Source organism: Pan paniscus, chromosome 9 (genome assembly GCF_029289425.2).
Source record: "Pan paniscus chromosome 9, NHGRI_mPanPan1-v2.0_pri, whole genome shotgun sequence".
Lineage (NCBI taxonomy): Eukaryota > Metazoa > Chordata > Mammalia > Primates > Hominidae > Pan > Pan paniscus.
This window is the reverse complement of record NC_073258.2, coordinates 47,858,154-47,881,865: the sequence shown is the minus strand read 5'-3', so window position 1 is coordinate 47,881,865 and position 23,712 is coordinate 47,858,154. Positions and strand designations below refer to the sequence as shown.

At 56.3% G+C, this 23,712-nt stretch overlaps 1 protein-coding gene across 4 annotated transcripts; it reads left to right on the top strand.

The window, feature by feature from the left end:
* The first annotated feature begins 6,096 nt into the window (after positions 1-6,096).
* On the top strand, positions 6,097-22,832 carry CHST1 (carbohydrate sulfotransferase 1). 4 transcript variants are annotated; one of them, XM_034932444.4, is made up of 4 exons: positions 6,097-6,542; positions 19,113-19,198; positions 19,629-19,726; positions 20,743-22,832. In XM_034932444.4, the coding sequence occupies exon 4, from the start codon at positions 20,785-20,787 to the stop codon at positions 22,018-22,020; it is 1,236 nt and encodes a 411-aa protein (XP_034788335.1). In that variant the 5' UTR covers positions 6,097-6,542; positions 19,113-19,198; positions 19,629-19,726; positions 20,743-20,784; the 3' UTR covers positions 22,021-22,832. The 4 variants fall into 4 exon arrangements, with proteins under 4 accessions (XP_034788335.1, XP_034788336.1, XP_034788338.1 ...); XM_034932445.3 differs by having other exon boundaries at positions 6,117-6,542; positions 19,107-19,198; XM_034932447.3 differs by lacking the exon at positions 6,097-6,542 and adding an exon at positions 7,219-7,241.
* Positions 22,833-23,712: the final 880 nt, after the last annotated feature.

Sequence of the window (23,712 nt, the reverse complement as noted above, 5' to 3'; positions counted from 1 at the left end):
CCTGGGATGAATGAGTATGGGCAGCCTGAGGGCCCCGTGGAAGCAGCCTGCAGGGGAACCACCTGGAAGCAGGCCTCCCCTCCCAGGGAACCCAGGCTCCAGAACCACCCCCCAGGAGGCAGGACCTGTGGTGGCCTCTGCAGGCCAGACTCTCCAGATGCGGGAGTTCTGTGTACTGGTATTACACATTATCTGTCCAGCCCACTGAGCTTCTGCAGGATTCCTCAGAGGTGAGGCCTCAGGGACAGCCCTGGCGTCTCTCTCCTGACCTTACCACCTCCGATGTCTGCCTGTGGAGATGTGTACCCACTCTGGCCTGCTCATCCCCACCTGCCAGCAGGGAACACGCCAGAAGGGCCTCCAGCCTTCTTGGCAGTAGCCAGGGCTGCAGAAAGGGCTGCCTTGGGGTCCAGCAGGTGGTGAGCCCGTTTGGGAAGAGGGAGTGAGGACTAGGGGTGACGATGTGTGAGAGGTGAGAGGGCGGGAGGCAGGATAGGGGGAGCCTTGCCTGGAGGCCAGTGGGGGTACTGAAGGACCCTGGTGATGGGAAGGGTTTATCAGACAAGGAGCACGCTTCCTGAGGGTGGAAGCTTTCTTCCTGACTTTTCCTTTCTGCTACCTGGCTGCTCGAGGGCCAGGGCCCTAGTGGCTTCATATTGTTTTAGGACATGTCACGGAGTGGCTCCCTGGGCACAGACACTGTCCCTCCTTTCCTTCCCTGCCAGTTTGGTCACCTGCCCACAGTGTTTGGGAGCAGGGGCTGTCTCCTGGGCCTCTGCCTGCACCTTGCCACATTCTGAGCTGGATCACAGATCTGGCTTGGAACTGCCCGGCCCATGGCTGAGGCTTTTGTGCGCAGGGGCAGAGGAGGGAGCTCAGCCCTGCACGGAGCCTGCCTTCCCTGGGCCAGCCTCCCTTGCCATGGAAACAGCCCCACGGAGGCCCGGGAATTACCCAGGATGGGAATTTTAATTGCAGCCCACGATCCTGTTCTGCAGTCCGCCCCCAACTCCCATCACCTCCCCAACCCCAGGCCCTGTGAGATATTCACTGTGTCATATTTTTAGATCAGATTCAGGGTCGGGGGCCTGTCTTTGGCCTTGTTTGCTTTTGGTCAGTCTGTCTTCTCATGGCCCTGTGGCTGGGTGTCTCAGGATGTAGCCTGGTGCCAGGTGTGTTGGGGTGGGCAGTGGGAGGTGGGGACCTTCCTAAGATGAACATGGGCCTATGGCCAGCACTGCACTTCCACTGCAGGAAGGCTCTAGTGGGGAACCGGGGGAAGCACTGGGTGATGAGAGCACTCACTGTGGCTCTCGGGCCACAGGGGAGAGTATGGCAATGGCCAGCAGAGTAGGTTAAGGAAGGTCAGCGTCTGTGCTGGATCCCTTCCTCAAAGGCTAGCTGGAGCAGGCTCCTTCCTCAGAAGGAAGGGACATCTGGCTTCCTCTGATCTTTTCTTCCTCCCAAGACCTTTGGTCTTGGAAGAGACTCACCTTGGCAAGCTCTGGACTGGACCCATGAGGCCAGAGGAAGGAAGACAAAACTCCCAGAGTGTGGAGCCTCCTTTGATGAGCTGAGGATCAAATCTCCCCCAGCACAGACCACTCCCTGCCTTCCCACCTACCAGTCCCAGGAGGGCCAAGAACCCTGGGGTGGCTGGGGCAGTTTGGGCAGCAGGTGTATTGTGCAGGGGACGGGGTCACAAGATAGGGGTTCAAATCCTAGTGTGGCTACTTCCAAGCCCTTAGTTTCTGTTTTCCCTCGCCAGGATTTGCTGGCATCCTCTAATTTATCTGGGGGATTTGGTCCTGTAACTGGGAAAGGAGGAGCACTTTCTGTGGCTCCAAGAATAAACAGGGAAGGGTGCCCTTCTCCCTGGCCTCTCAGCCTGGATTTGAGGCTGGGGTTAGAAGTTGCAGCCAAAGCCAGATAGGCTGTTTGCAGAGAGGCCTTGGGACACTGTGGCAATGCTTTTGGGGGCCCTGGAGCCCAAGGGCCTCTGTGTTGGGGAAGATGCCATTCTCCCTGCTTCTGGTGGCCTCGGCCTGGAGCTATGGGAGCATCATAATGAGGGAAGCCTGGTGAGGCTAGGATGAGGCACTCCTTCAAGTAGCTGCTTTGCCTCTGGCAGTTTCTTAGAGCAGGAGCGGAGAACATGCTAGAGGTGAATGCAGGTGACAGGTTGGTCTGGGAGTAACTTAATGTCCCTTTGAGGGATTTACAGAAACCCTTCTAGGTGAAGTAGCTTTTCAAGGGGCTTTGGCTGGAGGACCTGGTGGGGCAGGAAAGGGGTTTCAGTGAGATGCGGTGTTCCGAATCCATGAGATGGCAAAGCCTGGCAACCTCGGACCCATTGACCCATGGGGATGGTAAGAGGAGGAAATGGGATCATATGCACAGTGGCTGGCAGAAGTAAGGCCCCCACCTTTTTGTTTTATTTCAACAACAAAGAGGTTGGTTCATCCAGAAGAGGAATTCATCCAGAACAGGGCAGAAGTGGGGGATAGGAGGCAAGTAAGAGGGCTTTTCCTGAAAAAGGAGATGCAGTTGGAGGCTCAATTCACTTCTGCATGGCCTTGGGTAAGTCACGCAACTTCTCTGGGCCTCAGTTTGCCCAGCTGTGAGATACGGGAGTTGGTTCAGCTCACCTCTGGGGCCCCTCCGGCTCTATTATGAATGGGTTTCCACATCACCTGCGGGAAAGGTCTGCTGGGCCTGTCTGTTTTTGCCCAGGTTTTTCTGGTTGGAACTTTTTCTGCAGGTGCTGTGGGCTCTTGGGCCTGGAGTCTGGGCACAGCTAAGCCGTCTTCCGTGTGCTTGCTGCCTTGTCACTGTCCCCCATGAGACATGGGAAATTGAGGATTGCCGCGGCAGATCTTAAATCAGAGCCTGGGCCATCCATCTCCCAGAACAGACTGAAATAACAAGGTGGGTGGCACAGATCGCCGCCACATGGACAGTTGAAAGATATTAAAAAGCCAGAATCTTGAGCCCCCAAATCCCTTAACAAATTTCCAAATACCTCAGGGACCTGCATGCGGACGAGAGAAGAGGGAATAGCTCATTTTAGAGTTCCCTAGGAAGGCCAGAGGGCTGCATTTCAGGAAACGCCTCTGTCTGAGGGCTTCTGAAGGCCCTGCCACCTGCCATTGGCCTCCCTAGACTGCCTGACCTCCAGCTCCTCCCTGCAGGTGCCCCCACTAGAGTCAGCCTGGCCAGAGTGGCAGAGCAGAGTGCCCAGGTACATGGAAGCCAGACTGCTGTGGCGCGCTGTTGCTCACCGGCTCTGTAAATTTGGGAAAGTTGCTTAACCTTTTCGGCTCTCAGTTTCCTCATCTGTAAAACGGGAATGACATTGGTTACTTCAAGGGGTTATTTTGAGAGTTAAATAAAATAATTCACACAAAGCCAACAGCACAGTGCCTGGCCCATCTTGAGACCTCAAACATTAGCCACTAATATTAATCTCACTCCTGTCCCATAAATGAGCCCACCCAGCTGCTGTTTCCTTTCACAGGCTCTCCTGCTCTTCTGCCTTTTTACATTCCAACCATCTCTTAAGCCTCAGTTCAACTCTCTCCTCCTCCAGGAAGCCCTCCCTGAATGGCCCTCCAAGGGTCCACCTCCCTCTGACTTCCAAGGCTAAATTTTTTTGTATTTGATTGTATTTGTAGTGACTTTTCTTTGCTGCTTCATTGTGTAGGATCCAAACTCCTTGAGCACAAGCCCTTTGCTTCTGTTTCCCCCTCCCCCTTTTCCCCACGGCACCTGTCACAGTGCAATCCACACCATAGGCGCTCCTAAAACACCCATGTTTGTCAAGTGGGGGATTCCAGGAAACTGGAGACAGAATCCTAGTGTTTCTGAGAGCGGATCTTTTGTCTATTTTTAGAGTTTAAATGTTCTTCAAAAATTTCCCAAATTCCACTCTGTCTTTACATTACAACCACACCAATCTTTTCATGTCAGCCAGATGTACTTTTCCCTCCTCTCTACCCGAAATACACCAGAATTTGAAAAATGAGGCGCTGGATCTGGTAATGCAAGATAGAGAAAGCTTTCTCTAAACCCTGACTATTCTCGTCAGCCTGAAAACTTGGGGAGGGATTAGCTCTGGGTGAAAAGGAAGGTTCTGATGGCTCAGCCCAAGGCTATTAGAGCTCGGTTTTTTATAGAGGGACAGTCACGATTTGGAAACATGAAGTCTTAGCTTTTGGAAGGTCAGCACCACTCTTGTTAGGCATCTCAGTATGCTGCCACTCCCTGGGCGGGGGTGGGGAGGGGGAAGGCAGGTGGAGAAACAGACTTGGTAGCCTTGGAGTCAGGACTGAGGACTGACTCTGCCATCCCAGGTGCTGTGGCTACAGGAATGCGCACTGGAAGGTGCTGTTAGCCCCTCCAGCTTGATGGGGGTGGAGATGGGGGAGAGGAGTTTATAGTTATGAGTTTGCAATTGTGACCAAGATAAATGACCATTTGGTCTAGTGGGACCCTTGGGGCAAGGGCCTTCATACCATCTGCTCTGGGTGGAGAGAGGGAGACTTTCTTGATGACCCGAGAGCCCAGTCCTCCAGGGAAGTGCAGCTGTCATGTTCTCCTCTTGGCGAGTGAGTGAATGTTTGTTCCTGGCTACCCTGAACGCAACAATGTGCAATTATTAAGTACTCACCCCCTTGCCAGACACTGCTGAGTGCTCTACACACATTACCATCCAGTGTTCACAGCACCCCTACAGGGTGAGGATCAGTACCTCTGTCTTCTGGATGAGGAAACTGAGCCGCAGAGAGGCTGATCACTCACACAAAGTCACCCAGCAAACACACAGCAGGTTCCTCTGACCCAGGAAACTGCTGTGCTAACCATTCTGCTGTGCTTCACTGTGTGGGATGGAGGCAGCAGCTGCTTGCCCATACATCGGGGACCAGGCTTTCCCAGAATGCCTGGAGTTTTCAAGCCATCCACTGCTCTCTGCGCCCCAGTCCAGGAGTGATGGAGAGCTATAGTCGGGAATCAGAGATTCCGGGTGGAGATGAAGGCTGACTGTTCCTCTGCTTCAGAAATAACCATTTGGTCAGAACTGAGGAGCATCAGAGGTTCAGCCAGACGAAGCACCTTCTTAGTCTCCAGATGAGGAAACAGGCCACTGGGGTGGGCAGCCTCAGTCATGTCAGATGTGGTGGCAGAGCTGGGACTCCTGGCTGTCCTCTCCAGCCCAGGGGCCACTGATCACATGATATTGCTCTGCTCATGCACCCTGCTTCTCCTCCACTCCACTCCACTCTGAGAGGTCCATCAACCAGTCCCTGGTGCCCATGAAGGCCAGGCCTGTGGAAGATGCTCAGTCAATATTTGTGCAGAGGATAAAGGACCAAGGTGCTCGGCTGGCCAGCTCTGTCCCCATCCCTCACCCATAAAAGTAGTGGTGGCTCCAGATTGCCACCTAGAAAGCCAGGGGCAGTCTGGTAGGAAGAAGGTGGGCAGTGTGGAGGAGCGGCCTAGAAGACGGTCAGCCAGCAAACCCACTCTAAGGTCCCATTAAGACACACCCTGACCCTGCCCAAGAGGGACAACTGCAGCGGGGACAAATGATTCATCCCCACACTTGAGAAGCAGAGGGGCGGGGAAGGAGGAAAGGCTAGGGGTGTGTGTCAGGGTATTGCACACAGAGATGGTTGGCTTCATTTCTGGGTTCTGAAGTCCCTCTGTGCCGCTGGCTGGGCAAGAGGTAAAGGACAGCTGGGCCAGGGGCCAGGCTGGGACTCCAGCAGGACTTCCGCGGCGAGGGGCGCTGGGGGGGCGAAAGGCTTTGGCGGCCCGGCCAGCAGCGCCCTCGGGGGTAAGGGAAAGCGAGGCTACGCGGAGAGGTGCCAGAGACAGCCGGTGCCCTTGCCCGCCGGCCGCCCGAAGTCCGGGTGGTGGGCGTGGCTGCCCCCGGCGGGTGGGTGGGGGCGGGCTCCGGAGCCTGGCTGCGGAGTGGGTGTCTAGGGCTCTCGCGGCTGGGGCGGCGCGGGGGGCGGGAAGGCGCGCGCCGAAGGGGTGGGGAGGAGAAGGGGCGGGCGGCTCGGGGGTGGAGCCGGGACCGCAGCGCTTGCCGCTCGCTCGGCGCTGTAGCCGCCGCTGCCGCCGCTGCTCTTGGCTCGGGGACGCGGGCGGGCGCTCCGAGAGGCTCTGGTGCCTGCGGCTGCTGCTCTCCTCCGGCGCCCGGGGCTGCGGCGCTCCGGGTCCCGGCCCCTGTCCCGGCATCTCTCGGGTCCCTGAGCCCCGGCCCCGGGTCCCGCGTCCGGCCGGAGAGAACGCACTCAGCTGCTCGAGCCGCCCCGGGCTCGCGCCCCCGGGCCATGAAGAGGGGCCCGTGAGGCGCGCGCGGAGTCGGAGGAAGAGGAGGGAGGAGGGAGGCCGAGGAGGAGGGCGCGGGAGGCGGAGGATGCCGCCGCGGCTGCTGCCGCCGCCGCCACCCGCGGGCCCCCGGCGACCCTGACTCCAGACCCGAGGATGGAGCCGGCGCTGGGCGCTGCAGCTGCTCCCGGCGCGCCCCCGACCAGGTATTGGCCGGGCCCCGCGGGCTCCGGGGCGGGCGGGAGCGGACACTCCGCCGCAGCAGCCGGGAGGGGCGCGGGCGCGGTGGGAGACGCCCCTCCGCTCGGGGACAGCAGCTACCGGCGGTGAGCGGAGGGGTGGCGGCGGCGAGGAACGGCGGCGTGTTGGGCGCAGGAAGGGGCTGCCGGGGCTGGTGGCCGGTGAGCGCCGCGATCACCTCAGCCCTCCCTGCCCCCATTCGAGGAGGGCAGCAAACTTGAAACGCGCGGTGGCCCCCGAGGCGCTTGGCTCCCCTCCGCTGCGGAGCGCACTCGGGGGCTGCTCCGGGCTCACCGTCCCACGACCCGCCTGGCTCGGGTCTGCGGAGGCGCCTTGAGACCCTGAGGTCCCCGCGCCCGCACCAACTTTCCAAACCCAGCTGCACCCGGAGGCGGGGGCGCCGCTCCCTGCTTCCTGCTCCCAGCCCTGGCCCGGCCTCCGCACCCAGACCGCTGCGATGAGCTGGGCCCCTGTGGGGCCGGAGCCGCCGGATGGTGCAGAGCCCACCACGGAAAGCCGGAACAACCCTCCCGCTCTTCTCTGGGTAGGACCCGGGGATCAGCCCCTCCCAGGCTCCAGGGACCCAGTGCTGGCTTTCGCGGTAACAGCCCAGAGTAACCCTAGCTGGGATGCTGGGCGTTAAAAGGCCAGGCTGCCTGAGGAAGGTAAGACCCGGGGGTCGTCCTGGAGTGGCACCTTGGCCTGATTTCAGGTGTGCCCCCTCCCCCACCCCGGGCCTGCCCTTTCACAGGACTGCCTTCCTCAGCTCTGGGGCCGGCTTCCTCTTGGTGGACTTAAAACTGCTCTTCGGCAGCGGACTCCCTAGGAAGGGCCACTCCTAGGGTCCAGGTGCCCGAAGACGGGCTTGGGCCATTGACAGGGAGCTGGAGGCTGGGGCAGGGGAGGTGGCTGTCCAGTCAAGGACAGAAATTCAGTCCAGCATCTTCTGGAGGGGTGGGAGGAGCTGGGGGCAGGCTTGGGCGCAGGAGTCAGGCACCCTGGCTGGGAGGAAGCTGCTTTGACCAGCACAGGGACGTCAGAGGCAAGCAGGTGGGAACGAGTGGGCCAGGTGTCTACCTCCAGAGGTTCCTCAGCCCCTTGCGGTGGAGCCTGCTGTCTCAGGCAGAGACCTTACCTGGGCAGGCAGTTCCCAGGCTCCTGTCCTCAGCAGTGGGGACACTTCCAGGCATCATGATGACCCTGTTTCTTTTTCAAAGTGCTTTCACCGTCATGACTCACACATCACATTCACCAGGGAGGTATCAGGCTTCCAACCTATTCAATTCCCCTCCCTACCGGGTCTTTAGGGAGCTGCTGGGGAAAGGAATGGGTGGATTTGCCCTTGAGCCTTGAACCCCTGCAGAAGGCCAGGAGCCTGGCATGGCACCTTTGATTTTCCTGTTGCCAGTCCCTCATCCTGGCGGTGAGCAGCCCTAGGCCAGGATGCTTCACAGTGATGGGGTGGGGAGGGGAGGGGCACCAGGGAGAGCAAGTCTCTGCTAATCATCCCCCAAACTCTGCTGGGTCTTCAAAATCATGGCCAGGTGCCACCCCCAGCCCCCTTCACTCAACACCCGGCTTCCCCATCTCAAAGCAGAAACACATTTTCCCTAAAATCCAAATCTCCCTCTTTGCTGAGTAGTTGCAATGCTTTTGGCCAGGGGTTTCCTCCCCAACATCCAAAGTCAAGCTTCCCTCTGTCCTGGCCCCTGAGCCATCTCTGTGAGTCACAGGCCCCTGCTGGGAGAGGGATGTATCCCCCTGACCACTCTTTCCCCAACCGTTGCCGACAGGGCCCTAGCTCCTGGGCAAGGGTGGTGCTGACGGCACTGATAGAGGGGTGTGTGTCAGGCCGCATCGGAGGAGGAGTACCTCTGTGTTCCACTGAGTCTGCAGGAGGGGCTCAAGTGCCAGGCCCTCCCTGGGGGCCAGGTTCATGCCCTACTAGATTCCCCTTGCCTACCCCTCTGTCTCCCTCCCTTGCCCGCTGTGGATCTCTCTTTACTTTCCCAACTCCACTCTGCATTGGTGTGGGGAGGGAGCATTTGATATTCATAATCTGGTTCAGAGAAGGTCCCGAAGCCCTGAGTCACTGTATGGTTTCCATGGAAACAGACTTGTTCAGAGGACTCGGTGTAGCGGCTGTGGTGGGGGAGAAGGGAAACATATAGTAAAACCAGGCTCCACAAGTGTGGCGGGACTTGGACCAACTCCATTCAGTGGGGACTGTGAGGGGTGGGCAAGGCTCTGGCCTCCCTGTCGGAGGGGCTGTCTCTCCCCACCCACTGGGGTCCTGCCATTGGATGCCGCTCAGCTGCTGCTGTGACTCTTGGCAGGCTGCTGCTTCTCCCACGGACCTTCTGACTAGGTGCCCGGGCTCATGGCTACCTCTCCCTGCCTCAGTTTTCCCCTCTGTAAATGGAGAAAATAACACCGACCTGATAGCATTGTTGTGAAGGTCAAATGCAGTAATATATGAGACACACTTAGAATGGTGCCATAGTAAGTGTTCCAAAGCATCATTCCTAGGAATTAAGTCAGGACATTGGAAGAAACTCCCCAAGCATGCTCACCTAGATCCTTACCCTAGGTCCCAGCAGGTGGTCCTGACATCTTGCTGGGCTGGCCTCCTGCTTTGAAACAGCCTCTCCCCAGCGGCCCCGGCACACCCCCCGCTGGGAAGCAGCCAGCCATTTTTTTCTACGGAGCATTTGTTTCAGGTTCCTGAGGGCCTGGCACAGTGCTAGGCAGCCCTGGCTTTTGTTCAGACCCTACCTGTCTAGTAGCCTTGTGGGAGTAAATCCAGATGGACAGGCAGCTTCCTGCCTCAGCCTTCCCGCTAAAGGGAGGGGTCAGCCCTGGAGCCCCTAGGGGTTGAGGCAGATGGAGAGGAGCAGAAGAGGTCCAGGCAGAGATGGTGGCCCTCTGTGACAGAGTGAAGGGGTTGGGGTGGGGCAGGCCACTGTCCCTGATCCTAGAGAGGCTGGTTCATCTGGCTGCAGAAGCATCTATCTCCCTCTTGATCAGCCAGAGAGGGACAGGGAGCTCTTCAGAAAGGTAACAGATCCTGCACACTCTCCTAACCCCAAGTTAGAACCTCTAGCGCTCAATTGTTCCCAGCATGCCCTGAGAGTCTGGACAGGCTTGGGGCTCCAGCCTGAGCAGCTGCTGATCTGTTATTGTCCTGCCTGCTGGGGCAGGGTGAGGGGCTCCCCGCCCCAGTGCCTGCCTCAGCAGCACTGAGGAGTGCAGCTAGGGGAGATTCTGAGTGCCACTGATGCCTTAGCCGGTCTGCCTTACCGGCCCTTCTCTCTCACTGCAGCCCTCCCCTCCATGGCCCTCAGGTTCCCTGCTCCTTGGCAGGGCTCCCTCCTCCCCTCCTGTAAGATGGGCTTCAGCTCCAGGCTCCTTAAAGACATCCCATGCCCATCACAAGCAGCTGTCAGAGCTGCAAAGCCTGCTCTTTAGCTGCCGACCCTTCTATTTCACAGATGGGAAAACAGATTTCTGGGGTTTGCTTGTATGGCCAGAGCCCAAGCTAGTCGTAGCCTCTCTCAGCTACACACCAGCCCTGGGGATGCCCTTCCCTTCTTGCTGGCTCTCCAAGCAGCCCCAGCTGCTGCCGGCACCCCCATGGACACCCCTTGCCAGCTCTCCGGTTCCTGCCAAGGTTCTACCCCCGGCAGATCTCTCTGGACTGTTTTGCTGTCCTCATTGGTGTTCACAACACCTTCCAATTTAATATCCTCTGCAAATTTCATTAACGGACTGTTTACTCCCTCTCTCAGGATCATTAATGAAGATGTTAGATAAGATCTGACCCAATGCTGAGGCTTGGCAGCCCTGCCCCCACTCCCAGACTTGCGGCCCTCCAGCCCCTTCCTCTGGGCTTGCCTTCTCCACCCGGGGCCCTTGGGACCTACCCCCTCCTGCTATTATGCCCCATGACAAGTGCTTAGGGCCAAGTCTGTTTGAATTAATTTTGTAAGATTACTTGAGGAGCTGTATCAAATGCTTTGCTAAAAATCAAGATATATTACCCTGCCTGCGTTTCCTTCATCTACCCGTCTTGTAATTCTATCAAGAAAGCTATCAAGTTTGTCAGGCATGATTTGTTCTTTATAAATCCCCACGGTGCCGCATGGGGGCACAGGGTTCCCGCGTTTTCTAAATGTTTAGAGATTCCCTCTTTGTGTTTGCTCCTTGATTAGAGCTGGAAGGCGGTGGGCTGGGAATTGTCAGGAATGCTGTCTCCTTCTCAGGGATGGGGAAGAAGGCGTGGCTTCTTTTCTCCCAAGTTTCTGCCAGTGTCAGTGAGTTGTTTAGGACTCACTGAGTCCCTGCAGTGTGTGGGGGGCCCCAAGCTGGGCACTTGGGGAGGAGGGATAGGATAGAGCTAGGGGAGGAGATGGAGGGGGGCTGGTGCTGTCCTTCAAGGATTCTGCAGGGCAGGTGAAACAGACAGACAAGCCTGCTGCAGACATTCTGAAGGTACCACTGATTGAGAGATTACTGTGTGCCAGTCACTATGCTAACAGCTTTATATGCCAGATGCCATTTAAGCCCCTCTCCTGCCCTGGGAGAGGAGTGTGACCTCCCTTCACCTGAGTACCTGAGAATCAGAAAGTGTTAAGGCTGCCCAGGACTCAAGGTCTGGGTTTCACCCTCTGTTTATGCTGTTATGCTGCTCCTAGCCATTTAAGACACACAAAAAGGGTCAACAAAGCTGAATGGAGTAATTTGGACATTTTAGGAGGTCAGAGTGGGGATGGAAGGGAAGCCTGTAGGGAAAGCTTTGGAGAGGTGAGGACCTCACTCGCATATGAACCTCACATACAAACCCCACAGCCTGAAATCCGTTCGTTCTCTTCCTGCCACTTCTGAGTTGCATGAACAAATCTCTTAACCTCTCTGAGCCTCAGTCCCTCACCTGTGAAATTGATTCAGCTGTAGTTCTTACCCCTAGGCATGTGGAGAGGATTCAATGAGGTGAGGCGTGAAAGGGTCATACCATGGTGCTAGGCCGCCACTGTATATGAGCAGCCGCCATTGTGTTCTACAATGGAGGTCCCTGTTGATGGCAGGCAGAGACACTCATCTGGTTGGCCATATGCCCGGTGGATGGAGCTGTGGCCCCTCCTAATGCTCTTCACCCAGCAGAAGAGGGGTGACAGGGTGAGTCTCACTGGCATCCTGGCCCAGGGGCATCCTTGGGACCAGCTGTGGGCTGGTGATAAGCTTTGGGCTTAGAGCAGGGAAGCCTCAACTGGGCAGAGAGCCCAAACCCGATGCCCCATTCCAGACTGTTTCAGGCCAGATGGTAATAAAGACATTCTTTAGTGTCTTTTTGGTGGCATAGGATTTGGGCATTCCTGGGCTCCCTGGTCATAAAACCACTCAAAGTTCTCACTGCTTGGCTAGCCCAGACCCGGAGTCACTGCGTGGGGAGCACAGTGTGTTTGGACTTCTGCCCATCAGGTGCAGCAGTCCCATGTCCACACCCACTTGGGATCATTTTCATTCTTGTCATTCAGCTGGGGAGGGAAAACCCTCTGGGAAGCGGTGAGATGGCACACACCTATTGGTATGCCAGGGGAACCAACCAGGAAGGGCAGCATTGGCAGCCCTCAAGCCCCACCAGTGGATGCCCTAGGGACCTGACCCTGGGGGATGGCCAGTAGGTATCAGATGCACCAATATCTGGGTCGGGGGTGAATGCTGTGATCGAGATCGGCACCAATGTGTCCTGGGACCCCGGTGGCAACCTTGGCCCCGGTGCTCCCTCTCCCTCCCTCTAGCTGGGTGATGCTCTTGGGTGTGGCCTGGGGGTTCCAGCTCTGTGATTAGGGCCAGGGCTTGGGATTCTTTAGAGCCGAGTCTGAATCCTAGCGCCACCACAGACTAGCTGTGCGTGCTTGAACAAGTTCCCACACTTGCTGAGCCTCGCTGCTCCTTGTCTGTGAAAGGTGGCAGTAGCCCCTGGCCTGTGGGATGCATCCCCTGACAGAAGCCAGGTCTGTGATCATCTCTGAGTGTCCACGTCGGCAGCCTCCTCCATCCCATGTGACAGTCTCAAGGCTCTGGGTCCTATTCATTCTCCACCCGCAGTCCTCGTCCCCACGGGGCCAGCCAGGCTTAATGTGCAGGTGGCCCAGGCTGGAGACTCCTGGATCCAGAGACAGGCGGGCCCCTCTCCCAGCCTGGCCGGCAGCAGCTGCCTGAGTTCCAGCTCCTGTTGATGTTTCCCATCCTTGAAGCTGGGAGGATGGGCCGGAGCCCCGGTGTCCAGGGGGTGGGGCCTCGGTACTATTCCAACTCTGGCTGTGGCTTCTCGGTGGGGCGGGGGACAGGAAACCGGGGCTTTTCCGCCCAGTGTCGGGGCTGTAGAGTCCCGCCTACCGCAGGCCAGGCTGTACCAGGACTGGCCTGAGACAGGGAACCGGGACCTTCTGACTCATCCCTCCCCAAGAGGAGCTGGGCACACTGGGGCCTTGTGTTGTGGCCAGGAGGTCAGTCACTCTCCCCACTGCTGGGGAAAACTTTCCCCTCAGGTCGGGCCTGGGACCACCCCCCTCCTACTCCCACCCTCCACGGCAGGATGTGAGGTGCCTTCCTTACCCCAGACAAGGTCTCTGCAGCCACAACAGTCAGGGTCTCCAACCACGCAGGCTGCTGGCGCTTCAGTGGAGCAGGCTATGGCATGTGTTTTAACTTTTAAAAACATTTCCAGGCCAATGGTGCCCCTTTGTGCATTTAGTAGTCCATAAAAATCATGGTCATGGCTCTTAATAAGCATTTGCTCTGTGCCTAGCACTGTGTTAAGCTGTGGGCATCCATCGGCCTTCTGTCTCACTGCCCAAATATTAGAAAGATTCTGTGATTGTTTCTCCCATTTCCTACATAAGGACAAGTGAGGCCTATAGAGGTGAAGAGCCTCACGCAAGGCCTCATAGCTATAAGGCAACAGCAGTTGGATTCAAATCCAGGCCTCTGTGGCCCCACAGCTGGGGTGCCTAACTACTCCTCCGACTGCCTCCCTGAATGCTTGTGGGTACCTTCTCCAGGAGGCTTGAGACATCCATGGGTATCATGTGGACATTGGAGTGCTCTGCCCTGGAGACACCAGAGCTCATAAGAGGCAGCTGGGCAGCCCTGCTGATGGTGAAAAATCGGTAGACCAATTGCTCTCCAGGTGCTTGTCTTGGAAACCATGACTGTGAGAGCTTGTCCCTACTGGAGGTGCTCAGAAAATGTAGTGGTTCTGCCTGTGGGGCCCAGGGATTCTAGGGATTGTTCGCAAGTACCATGTTTGTGGTGGTCCAGGTTCTGGAGAGAGGGTCCATAGACCTCACAGTGTTTCAAGTTGAGGTGGGCATGACCCCAAAGAGAAGGGGTCCCCTGGGCTGACCTAGACCACAGAGGCTGAGTCTGGACCCCAGCAGCTCACCCCCCTGGAAGGTTGCACTGGTTGGATTGTGTGTTGGCATACTGCCCACATGGAAAGATGCTCTAGGACACTGTCCCATGAAACTCCTCTTTGGATTTCTTAGGTACAAAGTCTTGAGGACGAGTTCATGGTGACACACGCACGGAGCTCTGTAAGAGCTCCCTTGGGAGAAATCTTGCACTGGATTCAGTGTCAGGAATAGCTGGACATCTCTTGAGTGGATGCTTTAATCTTTATCTCAGGGGTCCTGTGAAACAAGTAAATGAAATATTTCCCTTTTCCTATTGGCTAGCTCAGTAGCCCACACATGGTGTGACTCTTGTACACTGACTTGGCCTCTGGTTGTTTCAGACTCTTAAACCCTTGTTTTCCCCTTGCCTCGCCTCATTTTCATCACCTCATTTTCCTTAGGAAGAAAAACACCTTGCTGTTTTATGCATTTTAGACTTAACTAAACAAACATTCATGGGGGATTAGTGCTGGCTATGTCAGAGCCAGGGAGTAAGCATTTCCCCTCTGCAGTCTCCATCCTAGAGGCCTGTTTGCCAGCTACTCCCTCCCTGTCCCATTCCGTTGTCCCTTGCTCCAGTTCTTGGGACCCCAGAGCCTTGGGACCCCATTCATCATGGCTCCTGAGTTTATCCGGAAAGACGATGTTCAGGTTCTTGCCCTGCCCTCACTGTGCTGCTTCTTCATCCCCCAGGGCTTCACAGTAGTTTTTTAGGGAGAAATGTCTGGGAGAAGAGTCATTTCCCCATCCCAGGGCTCAGCTGCTCCCATAGCCACAGGCCCCCTCTGAAATCCAGCTTTATTTCAGCTCCGTCCCTGTATCTCAGCAGTCCCCAGCTGCCTACTGTCCTTAGTGGCCCACCTGAGCAGACAAAGCCCATTTCTGGCGGAAAAGCAGTGCCTTTGACCCTGGTGCCTTGGAAATGGGGGTGGGGAGAGCTGGCTGGCAGTGCCTGGGGGGGAGGGTGGGAGGCACAGTGAGATGCCAGGGCTGATTTTCAGTACCGCACCCTGTCATCAATCACCCCTCTACTTCCTACATGGAGTGGCTTCACTGTGTCCCCCAAAATTAATAAACTCAAACTGAATCAAAAAGCTCAGTGTAAACGGTGTCTCCTCCCACCCTAGTCTCCTCGAGGCCCCCTCCCTCTGGGACATCTCCCGTTACTAGCTCAGAGCAAGCTCTTTCAGTGATTGTTTATGCATATATACAAATATACATGTCCACCTCCTTAAATCTGAAAAGGTGGTGTACTATTACACACATGTTTTCTGGCTCTAGCTTTTGAAACTTATATATGCTGGGTGACTGTTTCTATCAGTATGTTCATGTCTGAGGAGGCTTCTCTGATATAGTCGGTTGGAAAGACAATTCCCTGGACATGTTAATAATGAAGGGGTTAAGCTTCTAGGAAAGGGTGGGGTGCCCAAGCGTGGGCTTTAAGAGGTTCGGGAAACTTCTCAATTGTGTGTGTAAAATTGTGGGCACTAATGGCATTTCTAAGGGGAGGGATTGTGGTTCGAAGGGTCTGTGGCCCAGAAAAGGTGAAACAAGGCCTCAGCCCTGGGTTTCATGGGATTTCTGTACAGCAAGAGGTGGGGGCTAACTTGGCAGAAGGCAGCACCGCTAGGTTCTAGGGCCGCCACCCCCTGGCGCTGCCACAGATCAGGCCGAGGTGGGGGACAGAAATGCCCAGCCCTAGAATCCTCCTGGAAGATGACTGGGTTTTTCCCACTCCCAATGGAGGGTCCCCCTGTCTGCTGTGTGGGTGGCCCCAACTGTCCCTGAGAATGAAGTCTGGGGCCTTCCTGGGATTATAGAGAACACCAGGGTTAGAACTGGGAGGCCCTTCAGTCATCACTGGATCTATGGTGTAACCGAGGCACAGAGAGGCCAGGGGGTGAGTCCAAGGTCACCCATCCAGAGGCCATGTGGGCCAGTCCTGCCTGTGACATTCAGGTCTGTGCTCCTTCCCTGCCAGAGCACCATGAGATGAGCGGGAGAGGCCCTGGGAGAAGGCGAGGCTGCCTGTTGCCGCTGGGCTCTCCCGGTGCGGCTAGGGTGGGGGCACACGGAGCAGAGGCCGCAGCCCGGGTGGGCGTGCCATCCTCACACCTCACTGCATCTTGCAACATCACCTCCCGCTGGCTGCATCCTCACATCAGGTTGTAGCCAACAGCCCCAGAATTCTGAATACAGCAGCGACGACGGGACTACGAGGCTGCACCGCAGGATGTGGTCACTAGAGGGCAGCAGGAAAGCCACTGCGGTGGCTCAGCAGGAAGAAGTTCCCAGGCCGGGAGAGGAGCTGCAGGAAGAAGGGGCGGTGGGCAGAGCCAGACCCCGTGGGCTGCAGGATGATTTGTTCTAGGCCCTTTCCTGAGACAAAAAGCAAACCAGACATTTAGTGATGATGATATTAATTGACATTTAGTGAGTGCTTACGCTGCGCCAGGCACTGTACTCACTAATTAGTCCTCACAACAGCCTTGTTATAATTATCCCCATTTTTGCATGTGCGAACATAGAGGTCCAGAGAGGTGAAGAAAGCTAGCCAAGATCTCTCAGCCAGTAAGTGGCTGAGCTGGGATCAGCAGGGCTGGTGTCAGAGGCTGGGTTGGGTCTATATGCCTGGCATTGACTAAATGCTTTAAGACCTTCAATTCTTACCAGCACTACTGTAGCTATGCCCACTTTATGGATGGGGAAACTGAGGCTCAGGGACAGCTGGTGAATCACCCACACCCACACACCTGCTGAGTGACAGATCCAGGTAGGCATGGTTCAGGGGGTGAGCTCTTACTGTGAATTACAGTTTTCCAATATAGAGCTGTTCACTGCTCCCAGTCTGTGCCCTCATCTCAAGTTCACTGATAATGAAATCTGAGCTTTCTCCTGGGAGTGAAAGCTCACCAACTTGCCTGCTTTCTAACAGAAATGATAGATCGTGGTCTCCTGTGTCCAAGGTTTGCTTGGATTTTTACTAAGCAGAGGTAGAGGGAGGCAAGGCCAGAGGTTGCTAGAAGCCTAGGGATGGGCTCTGGGGGCCACAGTCTGGCTTGGAGGATGAGGGCATTGAGGAGTCTTTTGTAGTGGCTAAGGCTTCCTTGGGAACAACAGGACCTGGCCCCAGGGCCTCTGGTTTCCAGGGCAGATGCCTTTAGCATACCAAGGACACTTGGCCAGCCCCAGGCCCAGCTCTGCCAGGCTGGGAGAGCGGGGGAATTTCCAGGAGGGCTGGACTTCCCCCATCTTCCCGTTCCCATTCCCTGGCTTTGCCCTCCCCGGGGGTACAAGGGAATGGCCTGTGGCTGGGCCTTCAAACACATGCCCCTCCTCGGTGTCCAGGCCGCACCTTGTGAGGCCCAGTCTCGCCGTCTTAGGGATTTATAACATCCAGCTGCTTCAGTGACTTCTGATATATTAGCAAAGCAGCAGCTTCCAGTCCTGGCCTTAAGTTTCTCTGGGTGGATGAAGAGTTGGGGGAAGAAACTTAAACGGCCCCCTCCCCAGCAAGATGGCAAGATGTTCCTCTTTAAATAAAACCCTAGGGTGAGTTCTGCTTTTGGAATTGGAACCCCAGAATTAAGTGAAGACTCCTTAAGGATTCTGTTTCCTGTCTTGATGAGGACCAAGGAGGGTGTAATATGAGTGGAATTAGGGAAAAGGATTTGAACATGGACTTCCTAGCACGTTGCCTGGGCTGGAATCCTGGCTCCTTATTATGGGTGTGAGCTTGGGGAAGTTATCTAACCTTGAAGGGCCTCAGCTTCCTTATCTGTAAAATGGGGTTGTGACAGTATCAACTTCATAGAGCTGGCATGAGGGTGCGACGAGCTGATGGCTGTGAAAGAAGCATGTGCCTGGGAGGAACATTGTGAATGCCCAGCAAGTGCTTGCCTTCCTTGGTATTATTTGACCCATAGCATCTAGAACAGTGCCTGACACATACAGGAGTTCTGATAGATGTCTGTGAATAAATACAAAGGAAGCGTATCCAAATGAAATGATGCTGCAGCCAAAGAACAGACTCCTAAATGACTTAAAAATATGACCTGGCACTATTATTGATGACATTCCCTGTCTGTTTCTTGAAAGCCATTCACATTCACCATGGGGCACTGGGGCAGAGCAGGCCTGCACTTGCAGGGGAGTCAGGTTTAAAGTAGAGGGGCCTTTCTCCCTGGATACCTGGCCCAGCCCCATGATGGAGGCCAGCATCCTCTGCCACTATGGGATGAGGTCGGGGTGGGATGCAGTGTGGTCGGGATTGTGGTTTTTCTCTGATCACGTTGAGAAGTTCCTAAGACTCTAAACTGCCCCTTTCCCTCTTGACTGCTACTTGGTGATCTGGTACTGATTCCTAAAGAAGTGAAATTTCATATTTAAAACACGACTTGATTTCTCCATCTGAACAGTGGGAGTGAGGACCCTGACCTCCGAGAGTGCTTATAGGGAATAACACAGTGCTAGAAGTTGGGTGAGCTGAGCCAGGCAGAACTGCAGGTTTGGGAAAAGAGGACCCACTCACCCGCTCCCAAAGGAGTCATGTCAAATAGTGGGGTGTGGGAAGAATCTTCACAAAGCACGTGAGTTCACCCTATCAGCTGTGAACCAACAGATCCACAGGACCAGACAGCAAAGGGGAGGAACATGCTGTAAGTCTCAGAAGCATCTGCCTGCCCAGTCCCCGTCATGCTGATTCACAAATGGGCTGGGGCCAGTAATGGCATGCATGTTTGCAGGCCAAATATGTTTAAGCTGGAGGAACAGGAAGCCAAATCTCCTTAGAGGGAAAGAGCTGGACTCTGGGGAACCTACCAGATGGGGGTTAAAGCAGGCCTGTGAGCTCAGGCCGGTTCCTCTACCTCTGTGCCTTGGCTTTCTCGCCTGTGAAGTGGGCAGATATTGGCTTCCACATCTGGTTCTTGCTAGAAGGACACGAGCTGATGCAGGGAAGGGGCTTGGCGCAAAAATGTTAACTGAGATAATGTGGCGATCTTGGCGTTTTAATTCAGACTCTATGAGGTGCATCAAGGTCAGGAATGCTCCCTGGTCCACTTTCGCTTTGAGTTTCAGGTAGCTGGTGTCACTTCGGTGTGGTTGGAAGAAGACTTTCTCCCCAGCTGCATTCCCGGAGGCGCCCTTTCGACCTGGAGGCCGGGGTAAGCCCCCCTGCCCTTGCTGACTTCTGCTAACCCACTTCCTGGGGAATCGCTGCACAAGTTGAATTTTAAAGGGTTAGGATTATTTCATGGATTTAAATTGCAGAACCCTGCCAGTCTCCCTGGCTGCTGGGTTCTGGTGTGAGCAGAGGGACTGCGGTTTATTAGAAGAATGTGGTGGGGTGGGCGAGGAAAGTGACAGGAGTGGGATACAGTCCAGGACTCAGAGGGCCACACTCAGGGGATCAGAGATGGCACTGGGTTGGTTGGGGCGCTGAGTCAGGGATGGATCTGTAGAGCAGGCAGAGCCCTTATTGCCTGGCCCTCGGGGCAGACTGTGAGGCACAGGACACAGAAGGGAAGGAGTGGGGAGGGGGCACTGAGACCCCAGCTCCACCTTCTGAGCCCTTCCCCTCCCTGTCTCTTGCAGTCTGCTGGCCACAGGGCTGCCGCACTGGCTGGGACTGCCAGCTGGGCCTGGAGACGCTGGTGGCTGTGGACTCCCCAGCTTGGAGCAGTCCCTCTTTGGTAAGTGGTTGAGCCCTCCTGTGTTCTCCCTAGGAGCAGCCCCAGCCCCCACTCAGGTCTGGTAGCTGAGCCAGCCTCCAGAGAGGGTGCCTACAGGATGCTCAGGTGGGCTCCTGGCCCCGGACTCTCAGCAGCCCCATTCGCTCTTTCTGCTTCTCCATGGTCCCTCCCCAGTCCCCCTTCTGTGGGCAGAGGGGACACAGGAGGTAAGAGTGGAGGCCCCTGACTCCCTAAGATCTTCTTTGCAGGCCAGTTCACTCTGTGTCAGTGGGGATTATGTCACCTCCATGGCCTGGACCCTTGTCCCTAGAGACCAGGAACAGACCCTGGGTGCTGGGAAGGGTTGCCTCTCAGCAGACCCTGGACATCTGTCTCTGCTCCAGAGACTCTTAGAGACTCCACGAGCCCCAGAAGTCTACATCTGGAGTAAGTGGTCACCTGCATCCATGAGTTGGAAGGGGCTTGACACAGTTGTCCACCTTGCCTGGCTGTGCTGGCAGCTCACGGACCATGGTCTGCAGGGGTCCTTCATGCTCAGGGGATTGGGGTCAGATGGAGGCATCTGATAGGGACTCTTCTTTCCCCTAGGGATGGGCAGAGGACAGAGGAAAAAGGACCACCTGGAGAACTGGGCGCCAGTTCGTGGGGGTGGGAGACGCTGGCAGTGAGGAGGGGCAGTGTTTGAGGCAGGCCCTCGTCATTTCCTCAGTGCGGGAGTAGGGGGAGTCAGGCTCTTGCCCCGTGAGGCCCCTCTAAGGAACTCAGAGCTCAGGATAAGAGGCTTCCGCAGCTGTCCGCAGGTTAAATCCTGGGGTGCAAGGAATGTTTGTTCAGCTCCCCAAAGCTCCCAGGAGTCCCCCAGAGAACGGTAGTCTAGTGTAGAAGCTGCTTAGGTCTTCAGGGTGTGTGGTGAGCACTGGACAGGAGCCGGGCCTTTCCCTGGGCCTCCTGGAGACCGGCTCTTCCAAGGGACAAGCCAGTGCGGGCACCTGACCGCTGGCCACCTTTGCCCACAGACCTCACCCCGTGGAGAAGCAGCCCCATGAAGGTGCCCAGCCATGCAATGTTCCTGGAAGGCCGTCCTCCTCCTTGCCCTGGCCTCCATTGCCATCCAGTACACGGCCATCCGCACCTTCACCGCCAAGTCCTTTCACACCTGCCCCGGGCTGGCAGAGGCCGGGCTGGCCGAGCGACTGTGCGAGGAGAGCCCCACCTTCGCCTACAACCTCTCCCGCAAGACCCACATCCTCATCCTGGCCACCACGCGCAGCGGCTCCTCCTTCGTGGGCCAGCTCTTCAACCAGCACCTGGACGTCTTCTACCTGTTTGAGCCCCTCTACCACGTCCAGAACACGCTCATCCCCCGCTTCACCCAGGGCAAGAGCCCGGCCGACCGGCGGGTCATGCTGGGCGCCAGCCGCGACCTCCTGCGGAGCCTTTACGACTGCGACCTCTACTTCCTGGAGAACTACATCAAGCCGCCGCCGGTCAACCACACCACCGACAGGATCTTCCGCCGCGGGGCCAGCCGGGTCCTCTGCTCCCGGCCTGTGTGCGACCCTCCGGGGCCAGCCGACCTGGTCCTGGAGGAGGGGGACTGTGTGCGCAAGTGCGGGCTACTCAACCTGACCGTGGCGGCCGAGGCGTGCCGCGAGCGCAGCCACGTGGCCATCAAGACGGTGCGCGTGCCCGAGGTGAACGACCTGCGCGCCCTGGTGGAAGACCCGCGATTAAACCTCAAGGTCATCCAGCTGGTCCGAGACCCCCGCGGCATTCTGGCTTCTCGCAGCGAGACCTTCCGCGACACGTACCGGCTCTGGCGGCTCTGGTACGGCACCGGGAGGAAACCCTACAACCTGGACGTGACGCAGCTGACCACGGTGTGCGAGGACTTCTCCAACTCCGTGTCCACCGGCCTCATGCGGCCCCCGTGGCTCAAGGGCAAGTACATGTTGGTGCGCTACGAGGACCTGGCTCGGAACCCTATGAAGAAGACCGAGGAGATCTACGGGTTCCTGGGCATCCCGCTGGACAGCCACGTGGCCCGCTGGATCCAGAACAACACGCGGGGCGACCCCACCCTGGGCAAGCACAAATACGGCACCGTGCGAAACTCGGCGGCCACGGCCGAGAAGTGGCGCTTCCGCCTCTCCTACGACATCGTGGCCTTTGCCCAGAACGCCTGCCAGCAGGTGCTGGCCCAGCTGGGCTACAAGATCGCCGCCTCGGAGGAGGAGCTGAAGAACCCCTCGGTCAGCCTGGTGGAGGAGCGGGACTTCCGCCCCTTCTCGTGACCCGGGCGGTGCGGGTGGGGGCGGGAGGCGCACGGTGTCGGTTTTGATAAAATGGACCGTTTTTAACTGTTGCCTTATTAACCCCTCCCTCTCCCACCTCATCTTCGTGTCCTTCCTGCCCCCAGCTCACCCCACTCCCTTCTGCCCCTTTTTTGTCTCTGAAATTTGCACTACGTCTTGGACGGGAATCACTGGGGCAGAGGGCGCGTGAAGTGGGGTCCCGCCCCCCCCCCACCCCATTCAGACACATGGATGTTGGGTCTCTGTGCAGACGGTGACAATGTTTACAAGCACCACAGTTACACATCCACACACGCACACGGGCACTCGCGAGGCGACTTCTCAAGCTTTTGAATGGGTGAGTGGTCGGCTATCTAGTTTTTGCACTGTCTTACTATTCAAGGTAAGAGGATACAAACAAGAGGACCACTTGTCTCTAATTTATGAATGGTGTCCATCCTTTCCCCATCCCTGCCTCCTGCCCCTGACGCCCATTTCCCCCCTTAGAGCAGCGAAACTGCCCCCTCCTGCCCGCCCTTGCCTGTCGGTGAGGCAGGTTTTTACTGTGAGGTGAACGTGGACCTGTTTCTGTTTCCAGTCTGTGGTGATGCTGTCTGTCTGTCTGAGTCTCGTGGCCGCCCCTGGACCAGTGATGACTGATGAATCTTATGAGCTTCTGATTGATCTCGGGGTCCATCTGTGATATTTCTTTGTGCCAAAAAGAAAAAAAAAGAGTGGATCAGTTTGCTAAATGAACATTGAAATTGAAATGCTTTATCTGTGTTTTCTGTAAATAAAAGAGTGCAATAATCTCTGTGTGTGATTGCAGGACATTCTGAATGGGTACGAGAGGGCCTCAGCAGGGTCTGGGTGTTCCTAGCTTTGGGGAGGACAGCAAGAGAGAGGTGAAGGTGGGAATTAAATGACAAGTCTGCCTTTCAGAACTCTTGTCACCCTCAACGCTGAGTTTAGTTTAGGTTTTTGTTTTGTTTTGTTTTCAGACAGAGTCTCGCTCTGTCACCCAGGCTGGAGTGCAGTGGCACCATCTCGGCTCACTGCAACCTCTGCCTCCCAGGTTCAAGCAGTTCTCCTGCCTCAGCCTCCCGAGTGGCTGGGACTACAGGTGCACACTGCCACACCTGGCTAATTTTTTTTTTTTTGTATTTTAGTAGAGATGGGGTTTCACCGTGTTGTCCAGGCTGGTCGTGAACTCCTGAGCTCAGGCATTCCTCCTGCCTCAGCCTCCCAAAGTGCTGGGATTGCAGACTTGAGCCACCTCACCCAGCCGTTTTTTTTTTCCTTCAGTCAGTTGAGACCGGGTAACTTATAGCCAGGGATAATGTTCAAAGTCTTTCACAAGTGGTATGGCTTGCTGAATCAGAGTAGCTGGAGGTAAGAATGACATCCTGGAATCCCTTCTTGTGCTAAATGTTACCCATTTAGTTGGTGGGTCTGGGTCTAGGATAGCCAGGGAGGGGGAAACTTCAAGGGGTGGGGTGCCTCAGGGCAGTGGCTGCTGACCCACAGACCTGGAAGTATTTGACTATTTGAATAACTGGTACAGGTTTACTGGTGTCTACACTGGCAGAGAATCTGCTGTGCTTCCTCCCCTTCCCTTCGTGGCAATCTAGCAGGTTGCTCCAGGCAGCTTCCCCAGCTCTTATTCCAAGAAAACCTGCCCCTGGGGTGGCT

What these genes read in the sequence shown, in the direction of transcription:
- CHST1 (XM_034932444.4), top strand. Translation starts at nt 20,785, where the DNA reads ATGCAATGTTCCTGGAAGGCCGTCCTCCTCCTTGCCCTGGCCTCCATT.